At 39.9% G+C, this 21,192-nt stretch overlaps 1 protein-coding gene across 1 annotated transcript; it reads left to right on the forward strand.

Moving 5' to 3' along the window:
* Nucleotides 1-768: 768 nt before the first annotated feature.
* Nucleotides 769-20,381, forward strand: ipo7 (importin 7). Its single transcript, XM_034111136.1, has 25 exons — nucleotides 769-980; nucleotides 3,230-3,311; nucleotides 6,027-6,177; nucleotides 6,315-6,473; nucleotides 6,559-6,715; nucleotides 6,900-6,989; nucleotides 7,117-7,211; nucleotides 7,304-7,388; nucleotides 7,496-7,630; nucleotides 7,826-7,925; nucleotides 8,018-8,094; nucleotides 8,255-8,371; nucleotides 8,795-8,884; nucleotides 9,060-9,225; nucleotides 9,355-9,515; nucleotides 10,013-10,141; nucleotides 15,336-15,402; nucleotides 15,553-15,678; nucleotides 15,777-15,874; nucleotides 15,980-16,075; nucleotides 17,096-17,316; nucleotides 17,597-17,805; nucleotides 18,206-18,412; nucleotides 18,505-18,621; nucleotides 19,326-20,381. The coding sequence occupies exons 1-25, from the start codon at nucleotides 897-899 to the stop codon at nucleotides 19,421-19,423; spliced, it is 3,117 nt and encodes a 1,038-aa protein (XP_033967027.1). The 5' UTR covers nucleotides 769-896; the 3' UTR covers nucleotides 19,424-20,381.
* The last annotated feature ends 811 nt before the right edge of the window (nucleotides 20,382-21,192 follow it).

Genomic DNA, 21,192 nt, shown 5'->3' on the forward strand with positions numbered 1-21,192 from the left:
TATAATAAGATATAAAATATACTAGAACAGAATAAATACTGCTACAGTGAATCGTTGCTTTGAGTCTCTGCAGGTAGTGGTTCATGTATTTCAATTCATTTTGAAGTAATAACTGAATGAGAGCTGTTTTTTACTGTTTGAATTGTTCACTGGCTACATTGTAACTTTCATGTTAAAAAAAAAAAAATCTTCCATCACCAGAAGAAGAAAAGGCTTTTTGATGCTGCTCAAATGGTCAATGATAAATGTGCATGCTGCAAATATAGGAGGTGATTTAAATATCTTATAACATTTTCAGTAGTTTCAATAAACTTTTCTTGTGTCCTCGTTTTTATGTTTATTCTTTGTCTATTAGCCCTTTTTGTAAAAAAATATATCTATGTTCAACATTATAAAAGTTAAGTCATTTATCGTGTGATTAGTTTGTTCCAATTATTTCAAATATCCGTAACATATACTTTTTCCAACATTTTTTGATCTTATTGCACACAATGGAAAATGGCAATATTTACACACATATGGGATATAACTTTGTCAGCTAAACGTTGTGGGCGTTAAATTAGACCAATTTTAAGACCACTAAAGATGTACTGAGACATAGCAAAAATTATATTCTAGTATGAGGGCAACCAGCAGGTGGGTCACCTTTCCCATAAATCGCTGTAATGCTCGCAGGAAGTACTAAAGTTATGCCGTGAACTACAACTCCCATGTAGACGTGCAGTCGTCGCCGGATGTTCGTATTGCACAAATTTGGCGCTGATCTATCCGGGTACTTTATTCACTGCTTCCTTTCGCGCCGGGTAACCGGAGAGCCGTGCGTCCATGTGCGCAGTGACTGGGAATTGTTAGACGTCTGAAATATTAAAATCCGAGCCGCTAACAGAGTTTTCGTAATGGATCCTGAGTCTTTGGTTGAGGCCCTTCGGGGTACGATGGACCCCAATCTGCGGGAGGCCGCGGAAATACAGCTGAACGAGGTAAAAGTTGAGATAAGCCGTTAATGGTGATGGAGGTTTGTGGCGCGGTCCCTCAGATCGGGCCTCTTCACAACATCAAGATGGTGCGAGCACGCAGGCTCTGCTACCGTTACCTTCCCAGAGCTAAATCACACTGCTTAACAACTTTCAGCATTACGGACTCACTCTTATCAGTAGCGTCATGCCATTGAATTTAACTGTATTTCGTTTGCCATTAACGGACGTCAACGTTAGCTACACCATGAGCCAGCTGTGTGGCTAATGCTAAACAAGCTAGCCTAGCTGGGGACATCATGATTAGCTCACCACACAGTTTCGGCACAGTTTTTACCAATTTTGAAAGCTGACACGACACAAGAATAATATGACTGGGGCGTTAAGCAATACATTAAGTTAAGTGTTATGTGGGACAGGTGCTAGTTATCTTATTTAATAGCAGAATAGTGATACCAAAATGTGTGGCTAATATCAGCTAGCTAACTTAGCTACTTGTTGGACGGGCTCCGCTACATAGCTGCTGCTCACGTGTCACTGTGACAAGCCCTAAAGTGATGACATTATTCCGCAACGCAATAAAGATTTACACAAGTCAACCTCTCGCTGTTGTTTGCTGTGCCTACACTTGATATGTTATCGGTGACTTCAAAGCTATTTCGTGGGAAATCTCCTAAATTAAGTTTTAGCCGAGTTCCATGTGAGCTAATGTTAGCAACCCTGTAGGTCGACCATTTAAAAAGTGCTGTCTCTTCATCCTCTAGTTATGTATTGTCCCTCTAATGTTGTGTCCAAACTATCAAACTTATGTGTTCATTAGTATCTGGTTTTTCCAACAAAATGATATCTACTGAATAAATAACGTGTCAAGAAGAAAGTTGTGACTGAACTATACACTAAATTAAAGTTAGGCGAAATAAATAGTTTGCTTAATAAGTTTGCAAGGATAGTTTTTCTCAACCTTTACAACATTATTTGTTATAAAGCATCTCAGAAAATGTTTAAAGCTCTGTTTTATTGCTTGTACTTGTCATGGAGATTGACTGTATGCAGGCATGACCTTAAATTGTTCCACATTGATCAGTCAAATTACAGTACCATGATTAAGTTCCACATTAGTTTACATCTGTGCTCCATTATGTCACTGATGGATGCATTTTAAATGAACTGCAGTTATTATATACTGTGTTTTTTTGTATTCAAGTGATAATAATCCAGTCCTAGCATATGTCTTCACTACATTTTGCCTCTTCCTCCAGGTTTATTTTTGGAAGTGCAAGAGGCTTGGGTTATTTTTCACACCCACATAAACAGCATCGATAGTGATGGCTCACTTGAATAGCAGAGCTCTGAGAGTGTTTCACATTCATTTATCCAAGTTGTGGAAAGAGCAAAAAACACTTTTTCTGGAGGAGGATGAAGTTAATATGTTGGGAGTGCATGGTTTCTAAATACAGTGCTTTGCTTAGTCATATCTCAGATTTAGTTTTCATGGAAAATGGCCAGATAAAAACTGAATAAGACTTGACAAAATGGTGACATACTTAACACAAGCATTATAAAAAATGTTGATTGTTCGAAGCAGCATTTTATTTGAAAACGCATACTGGATATTAGGAAAAAAATCTGTTGGTCATCTTGTAATTTATCACCTAGCAGCTTTCATTCTGGAGGACACAAAAACCCAGGAATATATGGACTAGACACCCGACCATAGCCACTCTGCCACTTAATCGTTTTTTAAATTGAAAATTGGCTTTATAATGTCAAAAGGACCTGCAGAGCTCTGGATCACAGCTGGTCAATGTGAGCTTCCAGTTTTATGTGGCTATTTCATTGTAATCTCTGACATGGTGTCCACCACATGTTTGTACTGTTCTGACAGTATACAGAGTTGTTGTTGTTGTTAAGATGACAGAGCCAATGGGATTTCTTTGTTTTGTACATAATTTACAAATGTTATCCATCAAGTCCATAGGGTAGTGCAATATCTGTTTTTATCTGCCGCTTGGCAACAATGTTTGTATGATTTTATTTTTTATGAAGAAGCACATGCATGCAAAACACAATGTATGCTAGACATGCCAGTAGCTTTAAGACATGGCTACCTCCCAACACATTATGGTACAACACCATTAACTGTAGGTTTTTTGCAAAATAATATAAAACCTACCTTCATACGGTATGTAAAATAATCAATCTTGATCCTGTGTTTTAATAATTTGTTTACATCTGTTTTCAATTCTAATTCCCAGGGTCACACCCAGGTAAACTTTGTGTCCACTCTGCTGCGTGTCACCATGTCAGATCAGCTGGACTTGCCTGTCAGGCAAGCAGGTGAGTCAACATTTTTCAATATAAAAATAGTTCTGCAAATCTGTCTGAATTTCTTTTCTTCAGTAGCATATTGACTGGTTAATGTGCCATTTAATTTGTGTTTTACGACCATTACATTCGTCTGCCTGTATTGTCTGTTGTAACTTTGTTCATACTGCCCTTGGCCACGTCGCTCTTAAGAAAGAGATTTTTATTTCAATGAGACTTTTTACCTGGTTAAATAAGGGATAGATATATATTTTAGTCTTTAGCATACAAATAATAGTGACTGTTTAGAATCTGTATAAAAACATCTCTTGCTTATGAACTTAAATTGTCTTTTTAATTCTTCAGTGCAAGTGTTAAACATCTTGAAAGGTAGTTATTGTTAAAACAATATTATGACATGCAGTCTGTGCTACCTCTCTCCCTGGATCTACATGAGGTCAATACAATGCAATGTGAAGTACCACTTTATCGCCCCTCCTCCTATGTTGTCCTATTTCATTATATGACAAATAAAGTAGAAATTCTCTATTATACCAGGCAACTTATATAATGGTTTCCAAAAGATAATTTAGCAATGTTACATGATTCACATTTTTGTGAAGCGAAAGTGCCATGCTGAAGAGCAGTGGACACGTGGACTTGGGTTAAATATAGCTTGTTTTGCTTCAGTCAGATGCTGTTTCTGTGAGGTAGGTGTCAGAAGAGGTTTTGATCAATGTAGACATTTTAACTAAAGTTGTTGCAGAAAGTACACGGATAGTATCTGAATGGTATTGTGTTCACCTCCCTAAGTATTCATAGCCGTTCTCACAAATATAGCTGTGCTTTAGAGCAATAAATTACTTTTCCAGCTGTTGGAAAATGGCTGACAGTTTTTAAAGCAGAATAGAAGAGAAGCAGCTCCTCCTGACTGCACACTACAGAAGCCGTCTAAATGATGTAAGTGAAGCTGATTATAAATGTACAATGTCTTGACTTATTGTATTTGCACCTAGCCAATCCATGTATGTTTATAAGATTGTTCTTTATTTAGCTCTTGTCTGGTTCATGATCGTAGGCAGGTAAACATAAAAAACACATTCTCCTGATCAATTGATCTGATTGGCAGTTATTACATAACTTCAGTGAATAGATTCCTCAAACGCATTCATCATAGTTGTTTGTCAGGCAGCCCGATTGAATATCTGTATGAGTTGAATTTGTATTGGTAGCATGTGAGATATGTGGTTTGAGTTTTTTTTTTTAAGAGTTTTGCTGCCAACCATATACAGAGGAGGTAATAACATTTTGTTTGTGTTGGCCAAAGCATTTGAGACTGACACTACTGTCAGACATTTGTGTTGCATTTAAATGAATTTACATTGATCTCAGTTGTATTCTTGTAGTAGCTCAAACGAAACACAAGCAATAAATTCTGCGCAACTCCCAGGGTTAATTGAGTCTTGTGATCTGATAAAACTGACCTTATTACATTTAAAAAGTAATGGCTTTAATATATTAAATAAAGTGATATGAGTCTATTTATTGTCTTAGATTTTTGGATATCTATGCTTCATTACAGTGAACAGTTTAGCTGTTCTATTACTTTAGTCGTTTTATTCACATTACTGATGAATATTTAGCAAAAACCTCATTGTGTCCATATCTTGTGAAAGCAGCAATAGTCAACCCTACAATATTGCAGTGATAAAGATGTATTTGGTCAATCGATGGCAATCATACTCAAGGGTGTTAGAAATCAATGGTACCTTTTTTTTTATAAGAACTTCCATAATATGTTCCTGCTGGGCCTGGAGCTGCAGTTATGAAGTGAAACAACAAGATAAGTTGTTAGGCTTTGATGTTAAAAGGAACTACCACATATAACAAACTTGACTGTTAACACACTGAAAGAAGGGATTCACCATATTGAAAATTAAATATTTATAATTGCCATTTGTTAGGCTTTATTCAGGCAGACACATTTTTCTCCTGTACATGAATCAAATGTATACAACCAATCCGCCGGCTCTGCAGTGTGAGCCGATGGTGTAGTTTTGTGGACATAGACGGAGGGTACAGGGTTTTTGCTCTGTCAGCATTGATAGATTGCCTCGCCGGCGGCGTAGACATTTGTGTCAGCAGTCTGACGTCCGCCTCCCAGCCCTCACTCCTCCACTCCCTCTGATGCCTTTCCCTGTGAGCCACAGGCACCAGGGCCCCGCCTTGTAGATGTGAACCCAGCTGACACTCTAGTGCCACATTCAAAGCTACTGAACTACAGATGGAATAATTGACTTCTTGGTTATGGCTGTAGGTGATGATGTAAATGCAGCCAATAGGACTGGTGCATATTTGGGACTTGGGCTACTTTACAGAAGAGTTTCTACCACTTGCACATCCTAGTAATCTTTCTATAGAAATAAATAGCTGAATGCTTTCAATGTTCGACATAAGTCCAAATTTGATATAATACATCAATAAAATGATATTTACAAATGTGTTGTTTTGAAAATGGGTCATAAAGTTGTTCAACTTAAATGTATAGCTTTTTGTACAAACAAATCAAGTGAATCTTTTATTTTATTATAAGTGAGGCTTATAGGTCATATAACTTTCTCCATGTTGTACAGCTTAATGGTTTCATACATAATTTAATTTTTTTAAACCACTTTAAGAATATTTGTCAGCACCCATACATGTCTTACCGTTAAAGCGCTGACCCTGTGTTTTCTCTCTGTCTCTTAGGTGTGATCTACCTTAAGAACATGATAACGCAGCACTGGAGTGATGGCGACGGTTCCACAGAGACACCGGTCAAAAACATCCCTGAAGAGGACAGGCAGTTCATTCGAGACAACATAGTGGAGGCCATCATCCACTCTCCCGAGCGCATCAGGTAACCATACACACCCTGCTGTAGAGTGGAGTGCATGTTCATCTATGTTACCTCCCATGTTACCTCCCAGTAGCTGTTTTGCACTTCATATACAATGTTCTCTAACTTTGCTAAATCTCCAAATCTTGACTACTCAGGGTCCAGTTGACAACATGTATCCACCACATGATCAAGCATGACTACCCCGGCAAGTGGACGACCATCGTGGATAAGATCGGCTTCTACCTGCAGTCAGACAACAGTGCAGGATGGCTGGGCATCTTGCTCTGCCTTTACCAGCTTGTCAAAAACTACGAGTAAGTCTTGGTTCTCGATCTTAATTTCATATCGTAACGGAACAAATGACATGGGGCTAACGTTGTACTTGTGTGGCTAAAACAGATACAAGAAACCAGAAGAACGTCAACCTCTGGTGGCTGCCATGCACATCTTCATGCCCATGATGAAGGAACGCTTTATCCAGCTGATCCCTGACCCCTCCAGCGACTCTGTCCTCATACAGAAACAGATCTTTAAAATCCTCTACGCCCTCTTCCAGGTAACGCCACAACTCATGACATCTTCTGATTCTGTTTATTAACATTCACCATATTTGTAAACATTATAATTATGCTTAGTCATTGTTAAAATGGTTTTGGGTTATTCATGGCAGTTGTTCTATTTCTTATGATCATCAAATAGCTGGTTTATAAAGTGAAACTGACTCACTCCTCTCTCCGCAGTACAACCTCCCCCTGGAACTCATCAACCGACAGAACCTGACGGAGTGGATGGAGATCCTGAAGACAGTAGTTGATAGAGATGTGCCACCGGTAAGGAGACAAAATGAATTCACACCGCACTAATATGGCCCCTAAAAAGTCCTCGCATCACTTTTGGTTTCCGAGATGTAAGGTTTCAGTTCTCCACAACCTGATGTACTTTTCTTTTACTCTGCAGGAGACGATGCAGATAGAGGAGGACGAGCGGCCTGAGCTGCCATGGTGGAAGTGTAAGAAGTGGGCCCTTCACATCTTGGCTCGGCTGTTTGAGAGGTAAAAATCCATCAACACCCGAACTTATTTTTCTTTTAAATATACAACCATTTTTTTCTTCTACAATAGCATCTACTGTACCATTTTTGCAGGTATGGAAGCCCAGGCAACACAACCAAAGAGTATGCAGAGTTTGCTGAACTTTTCCTCAAGGAATATGCAGTTCCTGCTCAGCAGGTAAGAACTTCAGAAAGTGAATGGAAACGGCAGCTCTGCAGTCAGACCGAACACTGTCTTTTGCTGCAGTGCATCCTGCTAATTAAGGACATTATTTTGTCTACTAGGTGCTGCTGAAAGTCTTATACCAGTACAAGGAAAAGCAATACGTGGCTCCCAGAGTACTCCAACAGACGCTCAACTACATCAACCAGGGCATAGCACACGCAGTGACGTGGAGAAACCTAAAACCACACATCCAGGTACTAATACTACATTTTCAAACATCTTGATTTAAGTAACTAAAGCTGTATAGTCATTATCCAAGTTGTTTGTTTTTCAGTAACAACATTGTGAAATAGTACTTGTTTTGATGGACTGGTTGTAACTTGTAGAAGCTTTAAAGCACTGCCTATCTTGATTGATCCATCAGATTAAACTTAATTTGTTTTTTCCAGGGCATCATTCAGGACGTGGTCTTCCCCCTCATGTGTTACACAGACAGTGATGAGGAACTGTGGCAGGAAGATCCATATGAGTACATCCGCATGAAGTTTGGTAAGCAGAGAAAGTCAGTGCCTGTAATCTAAAAGGATTTGTGTGTATGTGTGATGACTAACCATTTACCCGATCTCTGCTGTCCCCCTTAGATGTGTTTGAGGACTTTATCTCTCCAACAACAGCAGCCCAGACACTCCTGTTCACTGCTTGCAACAAGAGGAAAGAGGTTAGTTGAAATGATTATTTTGTCATTTATTTCTTTGAGGCTTTGATTTTGTGGCGGTGAGACTTTTTCCATTGTTGTTATTTTGTTCTTACAGATTCAGGCTCGGTCCACAGATTTGATATGTAATGAGGCCTAATTGGATCTCTTTTGCTTTTTTTAGGTGCTGCAAAAGACGATGGGCTTCTGCTACCAGATTCTAACTGATCCCGCCACTGACCCGAGGAAAAAGGACGGTGCCCTACACATGATCGGCTCTTTGGCTGAAGTCCTGCTGAAGGTAAACTTCTCTCCCCCAGTGTAGAAAGGGGAGAGGTCTCCAACCTTTTTTGTGTGGGTTCTTTAGGGGATTCTCTAATTTTCTTACACCATGTTTGGCCTGAATGGCATCAGTTGGAAATGATAGTCTAGAAATTTGGCAAGATTGGATTTGCACTTGAAGAAATGGTGAAAGCTAAGCCAATTTAGTTGTGGCTTGGTAGGCCGTTAAAAACAAGTTAAATATTTCTGGCTGTGGATCAATTATTCAAATGTTGATGCTAAGAGTTGCCACCAACCCATTTGCCAAAAATCACTATTAAGATTATATTTAGAAGGTATTGGACTGGTCATTGATGATTTTTTAATTTTTTTTATTTGGACATGTACAGGATAAGTGTTGTTCTCCGCTACCTTGTGACACGGTTTTTCTTTCTCCACACAGAAAAAGATTTATAAGGACCAGATGGAGTTCATGCTGCAGAATCACGTCTTCCCCCTGTTCCGCAGTGAGCTAGGCTACATGAGAGCAAGAGTAAGTGATCGTTTCGCAACAGGCAGTCCCAAGATATGTGTCTTTAACATTACTGAATGAGGTGGCTTTGAATTAGGACCAGCTTGTTTTACTGGCTTAGTGCTTGCATTTGTTTATCTTATATACAGTATAAAATGGTTTCTGTCACATTTTCTCAACCTCTGTTTTCACACAGGCCTGCTGGGTGCTGCATTACTTCTGCGAGGTGAAGTTCAAAAGTGACCAGAACCTGCAGACGGCTCTTGAGCTGACTCGCCTTTGTCTCATCAATGACAACGAGATGCCAGTCAAGGTGGAGGCTGCTATTGCCCTGCAGGTTCTCATCAGCAACCAGGAGAAAGGTGAGCAAGTGAAGTCATGCCCCTAACGTTTACCTGACTGCACTCTATATTCATATTTTCTTCAGGAATGTTATTAACTGGTTTTCTTTGAGTGTCTGAACTTAAGAAAGACCATTTTTTTTTTTTTAGCCAAAGAATACATCTCCCCCTTCATCCGACCAGTGATGCAGGCGCTCCTGCACATCGTCAGGGAGACGGAGAACGACGACCTCACAAATGTCATTCAGAAGATGATCTGTGAATACAGCGAGGAGGTGACTCCAATTGCAGTGGAGATGACGCAGCACTTGGTAAGTGCTATCAGTTAAAAAGCTACATGTTGATGTCGTCATTTCACTGAGTGGTTCAATAAACTCCCCCTATGGCTTCGAGGTGTGAGGAGAGCTGCCGTACCAAGAAGAAAACCAAATATCGCAAATGGTTCATACTACTTACAAGGAAAACTGAATTCATTCAGGTTTTAGCACAGCAACCCTCATTAACCCAAATAATCAGATGTTTATCCATAAATGGCAATCTCATATCAATGTTAAGGAACCAAGTTTATAGTTGTCTCGCTCTCTCACCTCTATTAATGGTGCCAAGCTCAATGCATTGTGATGTCACATGCAATCCTGTGTAATGCTTTTAAGAAAAATCTCTGATTAAAGTAAGTGTCCTGTTCTTTTAATTTAAGGTTATGAAGATAGGAATCACTTTGGACTTCCTGCCTTATAGTGAAATGTATAGATACTAATATTCCACAGACACACTCATAATAACAGTCTCTTTGTTTGCTCTCTGTCAGGCTATGACGTTCAACCAGGTGATTCAGACGGGCCCTGATGAGGAGGGAGGAGATGACAAGGCAGTGACGGCCATGGGCATCCTCAACACCATTGACACATTGCTAAGTGTGGTGGAGGACCACAAAGAGGTTAGCAGCAAAGCCCCTAAGCACACTGCCCACACACAGTCCAGGCTCATCACTCATCTGAGAGCCACTTCCTCTGCACAAACAGATGGGGTCGGCTGTAGCTTTCCTGCCAACACACTTTAGCCGCCCACCAACTCCTGGGAACACACTGTGTTCTCACCGTGTTCAAAGTGACTCAGAGGCTGAGAAAGCGGCTAGAAATAGTGCCATGGGCACTTTGCCACCATGTCTGCTGAAACATGGGAGCCATTAGATTTGAATAAGCATTGCGGCGCACTGACATTTTTTTTTATTTCATCACAGTTCAGGTTTCACTGATCCTCAGTATACGTTACCTTGATGCCAAAAATAAGAATGAGTTTTTGACAAATCAATATACATTGGAAAAACAACAAAAGAAGTTACCATAGCTATGCAGATGACACACAAATTTACGTAACAATTTCACCAGGAGACTATGCTCCAATTCAAACACTGAGTAAGTGCATTGAACAAATCAATGACTGGATGTGTCAGAACTTTCTCCAATTAAACAAAGATAAAACTGAGGTAATGGTTTTTGGAGCCAAGGCAGAACGTTTAAAAGTTAGCGCTGAGCTTCAGTCTGCAATGTTCAAAACAGCAGATAAAGCCAGAAATCTAGGTGTAGTCATGGACTCTGACCTGAGTCAGAAAACGTGTCCATGCTTTTATCTTCAGTAGACTCGACTACTGTAATGGTGTCTTCACAGGTCTCACTAAAAAATCTATTAGAAAGCTGCAGCTGATTCAGAACGCCGCTGCTCGAGTCCTCACTAACACTAAGAAAGTGGATCACATCACTCCTGTTCTGAAGTCTTTACACTGGCTTCCTGTGTGTCAAGAATAGATTTCAAAATACTGCTGCTGGTTTATAAAGCTTTGAATGGTTTAGGCCCAAAATACATTTCTGACCTACTGCTAAATTATGAACCATCCAGATCTCTCAGGTCTTCAGGTACTAGTCAGCTTTCTGTCCCCAGAGTCAGAACTAAACATGAAGAAGCAGCGTTCAGTTATTATGCTCCAAACATCTGGAACAAACTCCCAGAAAACTGCAGGTCCGCTGCAACTCTGACTACTTTTAAATCCAGGCTGAAGACTTTTCTTTTTGTCGCTGCTTTTAATTGAACTATTCACGTCTTGGACTGCACTGTAACTTTTATCCATGTATTTTTTTCTTTTAATGTTTATTTTATTAGCTTTTCTTTTTAATGACTGATTTTAAATGCCATTTTCTTAATGTCTTTCATTTTTTGTAAAGCACTTTGAATTGCCTTGTGTTGAAAAGTGCTATAGACATGAACTTGCCTTACATGGCAACTTAACCGGTTCACTTGACGCATTAAACATTACAGGACTGAACACCAGATAACGTTAATGATGAAGAGGCTCCTATCCTTGTTGATTTCATCCCAAAAAAGTGTACTCATTCACAAAGGTTATAGGTTGTTCCTTACTTTAGACCAGGGGTGCCCAACCTTTTTTGAACCGAGAGCTACTTTTAAAGTTGCCAGTCTGCCGAGATCTACCAGTCCAAATAGAGAGGCGTAGCCATTACTGACAGCCTACTACCAGGTAAATACACACTTCTACTTGTATGAAACTGACCTTCGTACGATTAATTCTAATCTACACACATACAAGTATTGTACACTAAACCAGAGTTGGAGTTTATTCACACGTCACATACTACAGTGGGTAATGTTTTCAAGAAACATTGAACAGTGCTGCCACATATGACACAGGAAAAAAATAAAAGACTCTGAACCCTTTCTTTGCCATTATATAAAAATAGTGTTGCTACAAAAGTATAAATGAGGCTTAATAATAAGACAACTCCGATCTGAAGCTACACAGGAATCTGCTGCCAAAGTGCAATAAAAAAGACAAAATTAATAGAATCAAACCCTTTTTTGTTGCATTTTAAAAAGAAATGCCTTTAAAATAGGATGCAAGCAACACTAGTTTCTTAACCTGAATTGATAATAGACTATAATCAATTTAAGTTTGCATTCTTATACCATTTTGTACATTAATTATAATGAATAAGTTAAAACAAACTAAAACTTACAGCTGATTAATAACGGTATCTAACTTGAGTTTTTATTATATCAAAAGCCTGTTGAAATGCTACTGTTATTTTTCTGTCCCCAAAAAGCGCGTCGGCAGCCTCCAGGAATGCTTCTTTCACAACTTCGCCGTCTGAAAGACTTCATGTGTTTCACAAGAACGTGACTGACACGATAAGATGCTCTGGTAGCAGCCTTGCTCTTGTTGTTGGGCCTGGTGGAAATGGACTGCTGTGCATTTAGCTGTCCTTTCAGGCCCCTCCCCTTTTGGGAGCATAGGGCAGAATTAGGAGGGAATTCCGTCTCGTAGCGTTTGTATACGGTTTTGAAATGCCGCTCCTAAATTACCCTTGTTAGATAAAGCCACACTCGCATTGCAAATGAGACGGATGGACTTTGAATTGGAATAGATACAAAAATAATCATCCTCCCACTCGGAGTTAAAATGATATATTTTGGGCTTTTTTGCTTCTGCCATAATTGTGTTCTTGTGTGTTTATCTGCTGGTGGACTACCTGAGAGATATACAGCAGGAGAACACGCCGTCCACCGCGGAGAATAAACAGAAGGGCAACCATGCTCCGGGGTCTTCTTCGCTGCTTTTGGTGTATTTTGTGGCGGCAGCAGCGCCACTTACAGGCCTGGCATACGTACTACAGCGTTTCCAGCATTTCCAGCGGTCTATCGAATGCGTGTGAACGGAAGACTTTTTTGCGTTTGCGTTTTACTGTATGCGTCCTCGTGGGGCCGGGGTCTAAGCTAAACTATATCCGGTCACAGAGATCTGCTATTTTAAAGTAAGGTCAACACATATCGACCCTAAATATAGTCAATATTAAGAACGAGAAAAGTCTTAATATATATATATATATATATCGTTTTTTGTAAACATATGACAAATGTGAGGGTGATGACGTCAGAGCATCGTCTATGTGCCCAATTTCACCCCTGGGTATTTGTGAGGGAGCTCCTATATGGCATTACCCCGCTGAAGCTCACCAAAGTTTAATATATTTCATAGTTCAAAGTTTTGTTAATTGTTTTGTTTATTGGTCAAATACTGGTTTCTAATAATAATGGCGCTTTTCCAGTGCTCAAAGCGCTTTACACAGATACACATTACACATATTTTGTATATACATGCAATGGTCACTGTGGACAATACCCACAGGAGCAAGTTCAGGTGAAGTGTCTTGCGCAAGGACACAACGGCTTTACAGACGCAGCAGCGGCGGGTTTCCCTTGATCTGATGATCATTGCACAGCGCACTGCGCCACACCGTCCATCTTCACGCCTCGAAGTCATCGAGGCGCTTTTACAAGTACACATTAATATTATACATGTACTGTGGACAATACCCACAGGAGCAAATCCGGGTGTCAAGGACACAACAGCCTGACGCGGGAGCAGGTTTCGAACTGGAGTTCCCCAGCACCCCCTTGATCTGATGATCAGATGCACAGACCACTGCGCCACCCGTCCCTGAGGAGTTTTACTGGAATGAAAGAGCACAGAGTACAGAAGCAACAAAGCAGCATACTGCATTAAACCTGAACTTGACGTTCATGTGGAGAGGAGGCTTCAGTATGCACTCTGTTTAGTTGTGCTATCTTACAATCAATATAGTAAATGTGAGGTAAAGTGTGTCGCCAATGTAACCGGTTAGAACTCGAAGTTGCGATGAGGTCTTAAAATGTATGGAAAGGGTTTCCTGCATATACCCTGCATTAGAAGTACTAATTTTGAAATATTAAACTTAGTTTTCTTTTCTTTAAATGTTCATCCTCATGTAGAATGCTATCACGAAACACATTTGGTTGTTTATAGCATAAAGAACATTGATTTAATGTGAGGTATGTGTATATAAATATGTAATTTACAACAGCTGTAAGATGCTTGAAAATGCACCTTGAAAAGTGCTAGGGAACTAGGGATGGGAACGATTAATCGAATATTCGAAATTATTCATGTATTCGAATATGAGTTATTAATTTTTTGGGAGTGATGCCTTAGTTGATTACATATTATCTAATTCAATGTGTGTGTATATATATATATATATATATATATATATATATATATACGACTGTGCCATAGCTAAATGTGTTTAGGTGCAGTCTAAAGGTGTGTTTTGCTCAGCTCACCGGTCCCTCACAGCGGGCAGAGCTGCAGGTGCTAATCTCTCTCTCGTGTCCGGTTATACTTTACTCTCGTTTATGTCCAAATCCATCAGATCTAGCTAGTTCTAGCCAATGACATGGCTGCTGCCCCTCCCTACACGCAGATCACGCAGACTCAAAACTCATCTTAGGCCCAAATGTGGCGCAAATGAGCTCCGCAGCCGTTGCGAGGTTCCGGCGCTAACAGTTCATGAGCGTGCTCCCCCGCCCCCTGTCAACACTCGCGACACATGAGTGGCCAGCCTAAACAACAATAAGCGCTGCTTGGCAACCGTGTGTGGCGGCAAAGTACATAGACATTTTGACAGGAGAGATTTAGTTTTGCCGGTATTCAACATATTTTACCAGTCATAGTCCGGTAATTATTTACACTCTAAGAAGAGTCCTACACAACAGACATGGCGGAAAAGGAGTAATGTGTGGAAATATTTCGACCAGGTTAGTGAGTGCGGTGTAGAGGTCAAACTATGCCAAATTAAACTTATATATACCTTGCTATACCCGCAACCTCCGTTCCAGCTGAGAGGGTCTTCTCTACAGCTGGCCTGATTGTGAATCGCCTCCACACATGAAAGCTGTAGGCCTATAGCTGTCAAACTGTGACGTATGTATTTCTAAAAAATTATTGGGAAAAAAAAATCTGAAAACATTTCCGAAAAAAAATGTTTGCCCAATTTTTTTTTTATAGGATATGTACATTTCGGTTAACCGGTTAACCGTTTTTTGGGGGGTCGAATATTCGAATATAAAATTGCTTTCAAATTCCCATCCCTAGTAAGAACCCTGTATGTCATAATACTAAATATGATTTCACTCAATCTACATCTACTACTACATCTGATTATTTGTACAATAAGGACCATGCTGTTGAGATAAAATAATACACAGCTTTGATCACAGCAGCTTTATCTTTAATTCCTCAGATCACCCAGCAGCTGGAAGGCATCTGTCTGCAGGTGATCGGCACTGTGCTGCAGCAACATGTACTGGGTAAGCCGGTCCTTTCTGTTCCACCACATTCCACCTGCAGGTTGCACTTAACCATTCTGCCTGTAGTCTGCCTGCCTGAAATATTATCCTTTGATAATAAACAAACTATGTTTTACCTCCAGAGACTAACTTTTCTTTCTTTTCTTTCAGAGTTTTACGAAGAGATCCTTTCCCTGGCTCACAGCCTGACCTGCCAGCAGGTGTCAGCACAGATGTGGCAGCTCCTTCCACTGGTGTATGAAGTCTTCCAGCAAGATGGATTTGACTACTTCACAGGTGTGTGTGTTTGGCTAAAGAATGGAGCTTGCATTCACATAGGTTGCTTTCAAACTGTGTTAAACTCTGTGTGAAAAGTAAATATGTTTTTGTTTTAGATATGATGCCACTTCTTCACAACTATGTCACAGTGGACACAGACACACTCCTATCTGACACCAAATACCTGGAGATCATCTATGCAATGTGCAAGAAGGTAAAACGTCAGAAATGATTATGCATAATGTAACAGACAGCACTTCCAAACTATTTGTGATGGTTAGTGGGTTAGAAGATTGAACAGAGCATGTCACTCACACAGGTCCTGACAGGCGATCCCGGCGAGGACCCAGAGTGCCATGCAGCCAAGCTGCTGGAGGTGATCATTCTGCAGTGCAAAGGTCGTGGCATTGACCAGGTCAGTATCCAACAATTCAACTGTAGACCCTCTTGATATTTAATCGATTGATTCTAATGTCTGTTAGGGCTGCAACAAACGACTAATTTGATAATCGACTATTATGCCTTGCACAATAAAGATGAATGTTTGATTAAAAAATATTTATATTATTAAATTAACTAAACACATTTTGAACAAAATTAACATTGCTTTTTATTTAAATTAAATAAATAATATTTCACATCAAAAGAAACAACAGTGTTTTAACAAATCGTATTAAATAATGTGATAACATAACTAAACAGAATAGCTGAAATTTTAACAAACTAAATAACACAGTTACCTCTAATCATTAACCCATGTTTGTATAATGTAGTTAACTCTGTGTTGCTGCCAGCATACAAAACACCTGACATGGAAACGTTAGTCGTGGAAGGGGCTGCAGAGCTACTAGAAAGACAGTCGAACCCGGTGCATTTCTCCGTCTGAATGTGGAGCACTTTTGCTAAATGTTTAAACAAATTGCTCGTGTTACCGCCCTTACATGCTAAACTCTTATTGCACTTTTGGTAACGAGCGTTGTCCACATCGAGACGGGTAAAGTTTAACCACACCTCGGAGCGCGTTCTCTCCGCCATCCCCGCAGTGTGTTGCTGCATGTAGCAGCTGCGTGTGTGTAAACTGCCCCGCCCCCTCGCTCACAGACCGGGGAGAGAGATCTCGTCTGATCGAAAATACATCATAGACGCATTTATTTGTCTTTTTGCATATTAGAAACGAGTTGGCGACACTAAGTCTGCGATATAATGTTTTTGTAGCAACAATACATGACATATATTTTTTAAATCTCCAGTACCGATAAAAAGACCAATAACGTTGGAGCTTACACACGTGATGATGTCACCAACGAATCGACGACTGAATTAGTTGCAACTAATTTGGTAATCGATTAAGTCGATTAGTTGTTGCACCCCTAATGTCTGTAGTAATATAGGTAACGAACAGTATTGCTTTATTGAAGATGATCTGTTGTTGCAGGTTGTTCCGTTGTTTGTTGCTGCTGCATTGGAGCGTTTGACGCGGGAGGTGAAGACCAGCGAGCTGAGGACCATGTGTCTGCAGGTGGCCATCGCTGGACTTTACTACAGCCCCCCGCTTCTGCTCAACACTCTGGAGAACCTGCGCTTTCCTAACAACACTGAGCCCATCACAAACCACTTTATCACACAATGGCTCAAAGATGTCGACTGCTTCCTTGGGTAAGAGTTTTAAGAAATTCTAAATTAGCACCATGGAAACTTTGGGCAATTAGACGGTTTATTCTGTGTGACAGAAAAATGTCATACCTGTCAAGTGTTTGTATTATGGCTGCAAGTTTCAATCTTTTAATGGGAGATCTTAAATACGGGTGATACTTTAACCATCAGCTAAACAAACACGTAGTGAATTCATTAAGTTGATCAATCAACAAGTAACAATAATTTCGGAACAGCTCTGAGAAATCCTATTGACTTTTTGTTCCCTGCTTTCCCCTCGCAGCCTTCACGACAGGAAGATGTGTATTCTTGGAATCTGTGCTCTCATTGACCTCGAGCACAGGCCTCAGGTTGTGAACCAGGCGGCCGTCCAGCTGATTCCAGCAGCCATCCTTCTGTTCAACGGCCTCAAGAGGGCGTACGCCTGTCGAGCAGAGCATGAGAATGACGAGGATGATGATGATGAAGATGGTGAAGAAGATGACGATAACGGTAAGGCATCAGTGTTTGACATTGTTCCCACATGTGAAAGTTTTGCATACGTTGTGTGAAAAATAATCCAGGGCTTGAATGTTTATTTGATAGATCTTGTGAGATTTCTTTTTTATACTTGGCCTTCATAAAGAGCCTTCCATTTGCATCAGTGATGCTCGTAGTTGCCTCATATTCATAGTTTGAATTTACGCCTACGAGGTTCTGCAAAGTTTCTCATTTTTAAAACACTAACATTTGTTAACCCTTAATCTGAGTTGGGTCCTTGAATTTGAAATTATACTAATTTAATTTGAAGTATGATGTATTCAGTGTTGCATCATTCAAGATCACCTTTACTATGTCGGATGATTTAAGGGATGCTGAGCCGTGTTCCCTTACATGTTCTCATTGAATATAGCTGAGTTGGGCAGTGACGAGGATGACATTGATGAGGAAGGCGCAGAGTACCTGGAGATGCTGGCGAAGCAGGCGGGAGAGGACGGAGACGATGATGACTGGGATGAGGACGATGCGGAGGAGACGGCACTTGAGGGCTACACTACATCTGTAGATGATGAAGACAATTTAGTGGACGAGTATCAGATCTTCAAAGCCATACTACAAAGTAAGAAAACAAACTGTTGTGTTAATCACTTGCAAATCAATAAGAAATTGTTGAGTGAAACCAATAATTGATCTTTGTTATCTGTGATTCAGATATCCAGAGCCGTGACCCAACATGGTACCAGGCACTAACACAGGGCCTCGACGAAGATCAGGGCAAACACCTTCAGGACATTGGCACACTTGCAGACCAGAGACGGGCAGCACATGGTGAGCGCCTGCTGAGACTGCAAAGCAATATCCCAATTAAACTCTGATGCGGCACTTCTGACAATAAAGCAACTTTGTTTTTACATGCTCTTATTTCCTGCCTTTTTTGTTATTGATTTTTGTTGTGTTTTCATGTCCATGTCGTCTCCACATTTAAATGTATTAAAGTATTCATAGCTTCTTCCCCATTAAACTACAATCTAGCACGTTGCAACTAACTGCCTTTGTGCCTTTTTATTATACGAAAGAAACAAGAGTCTGGGATGATTGAATAAAAATACATATTTTTCACTGGAATATAAATGTGTGGTGTTAGCTCAGTCGTAAAAACCAATGCACTGTGAAGCAACATCAGAGACTTGGCACTTCTGCACAGCGGTGCCACCTGCTTCCTTGATACCAGCTCATCCAGAAGCCTCCTTGCTCTTTGTATCCTTGAGGTGCATTCAGGGGATTGGAAGTGGAGGGGGAAGGACTTTTGGGTCATGGCAGGATTCAAGCGTAAAGCATTAGTCGGTGTAATAAAAAAAAAAAACACTTGCGAATGCACGGAAATGTTAAATAATTCTTCACGTCATGTTAACTGCCTTTCTATGGTCTACCATCAGCTGTGTACTATATGGGCAGCACTTACTTCAGGAAACAACTTTTTTTATTTTCCTCACGTTTGTAATTTTGATGCACTGTTGCTTATTATATTACAGAATCCAAGATGATCGAGAAACACGGCGGATACAAGTTCACAGCGCCAGTGGTGCCATCTACTTTCAACTTTGGAGGCACTGCTCCAGGAATGAATTGAATCCTCCGTTCTACTTTTTATTACTCTGTGACTGATTGTAGTGAAGTGAAAAAAAGCTTGTGTTGTTCCCTTAAGTAGTGGTTCCAGAACTGGTTCTTCTCAGTTATTCTTCAATCTCAAATGGGAAATTGTACCAGAAGATGTGGGAAAGCAACTAAAATGCGACCAATGGCTGGGGAAAACAAACCAAGAACTTGAGCACGATGCAAGAGAAGAAGCTCTGAACAACGTTGTCTTCTGGAGCCCTAGTGTGGAGGGGATACCATGATGGCAACTCTTTCGTTTTTTTTCCCACTTAAATAAAATTGGGGGATTAACAGTTAGAAATTGATAATGAGACTTAATATTTCATTATCACTGTTGTGGCCAAACGGCCGTAATAAGATTATACCTCTGGTAGTGGTGATATCTACGTTATTTTCTGCATAAACACTCATGTTTATGTACATACAAGCCAAGGTTATTGATTTTTCAAGTATCCTTGGAAAACGACCAGAGGCATTTGTAAGGTGTAAACAGTTGTATTCATATGTAGCATATTGGATACTTCATAGCACTATGTGATGCCTGATCTCTGTAAATTAATGACTAGCACTTTCATATTGTTCAGGTCTCCTAGCCTTCTGTATCAGACTGCAATTTTTTTAAATTGAAGACTATTTAAAAGGCAAACGGCTGTAACTTTGTTACTTTGCAAGCGACTTCTGTAATGGCTGGTTGTTACAGAGTGGATCAGCGGGCAACTCAGAAACTTAATGATTTCAGGAAAAAAGAGAATGCTCTTGGTGTTCAGTATGGCTACAGGACTTGTGTTTGTGAGCACTGAAAGAACAATTGAATACATCATTGAAGCATGTACAATTGGACTTATCGTGAAGGTCTCAAGCTTTTGGTTGGTGTATGGATAAACCATCTATATATACACAACAACATATTAAAAAAAACTAAAAAAAGTTAAGGGAGTCATTGACGGAGTGTTTCCTTATACAGGGATCTGTGATTTCCTGATTTATGAATATGTTTTCTAAGTAATTGGTTACGTGAATGCTTTCTTCCAGGTAACTTTACATTTGCACATCGCTGTCTATTCACATCGCTGCAGAATATTTTACAATAACAGCTGACAAGATGAGCTGTTCCGACCTCCATACAGCAACCAATATAATCAAAGACTCACTTTGGGAAACTTGATTCTAACATGTCTCTTACAGAGACAAGTTAACTGTATAGCTACATAGGCTATAGAAAGATGAAACGGGCCATTTAATCAAATTATAAAAACGCCATTGCAATTACATTGGGTCCATAATCCAGGCTGGATAGCCTTTTATTAATGAAGAATTTTCAAATTCCAAATAGCCTACTGTATTTTTTTCTGGGGGAAGCAAATTGCAGATTTGATCTGTTACCATCAATCCTTCAGGTGGATCCTGCTTTTTTCCATCATTCAAGGGCCCTTTATTTTTTTACTCGAAGTGTATTTGGGCCCACTTAACTATAAATGGCTTTATGATCTGTCATATTTTAATGTGGTCAATTCATTTAGCTATATATTGTTAGAAGAGTCGGTTCATAAAAGTAGAAGTGAATATAGCCTACTGTACACTACTTGCAGTCAATGGTGAAAGGAGAAAGCTATATTGTAAACACCGAAGTATACAAGGTAAAGTAATGCAATCAAATCTCACTCAAGTGAAAGAACTCTTATTACCATTGAAATATAATTAAATTAACAGATGTGAAATCATTCATTATGGGGAACGGCCCAT

The sequence above is a fragment of the Pseudochaenichthys georgianus genome, chromosome 3 (genome assembly GCF_902827115.2).
Source record: "Pseudochaenichthys georgianus chromosome 3, fPseGeo1.2, whole genome shotgun sequence".
Lineage (NCBI taxonomy): Eukaryota > Metazoa > Chordata > Actinopteri > Perciformes > Channichthyidae > Pseudochaenichthys > Pseudochaenichthys georgianus.

What these genes read in the sequence shown, in the direction of transcription:
- ipo7 (XM_034111136.1), top strand. Translation starts at nt 897, where the DNA reads ATGGATCCTGAGTCTTTGGTTGAGGCCCTTCGGGGTACGATGGACCCC. An exon ending in TCCTCTACGCCCTCTTCCAG is followed by an intron (nt 6,716 to 6,899) that starts GTAACGCCACAA and finishes CTCTCTCCGCAG; the next exon opens with TACAACCTCCCCCTGGAACT. An exon ending in TTGATAGAGATGTGCCACCG is followed by an intron (nt 6,990 to 7,116) that starts GTAAGGAGACAA and finishes TTTACTCTGCAG; the next exon opens with GAGACGATGCAGATAGAGGA.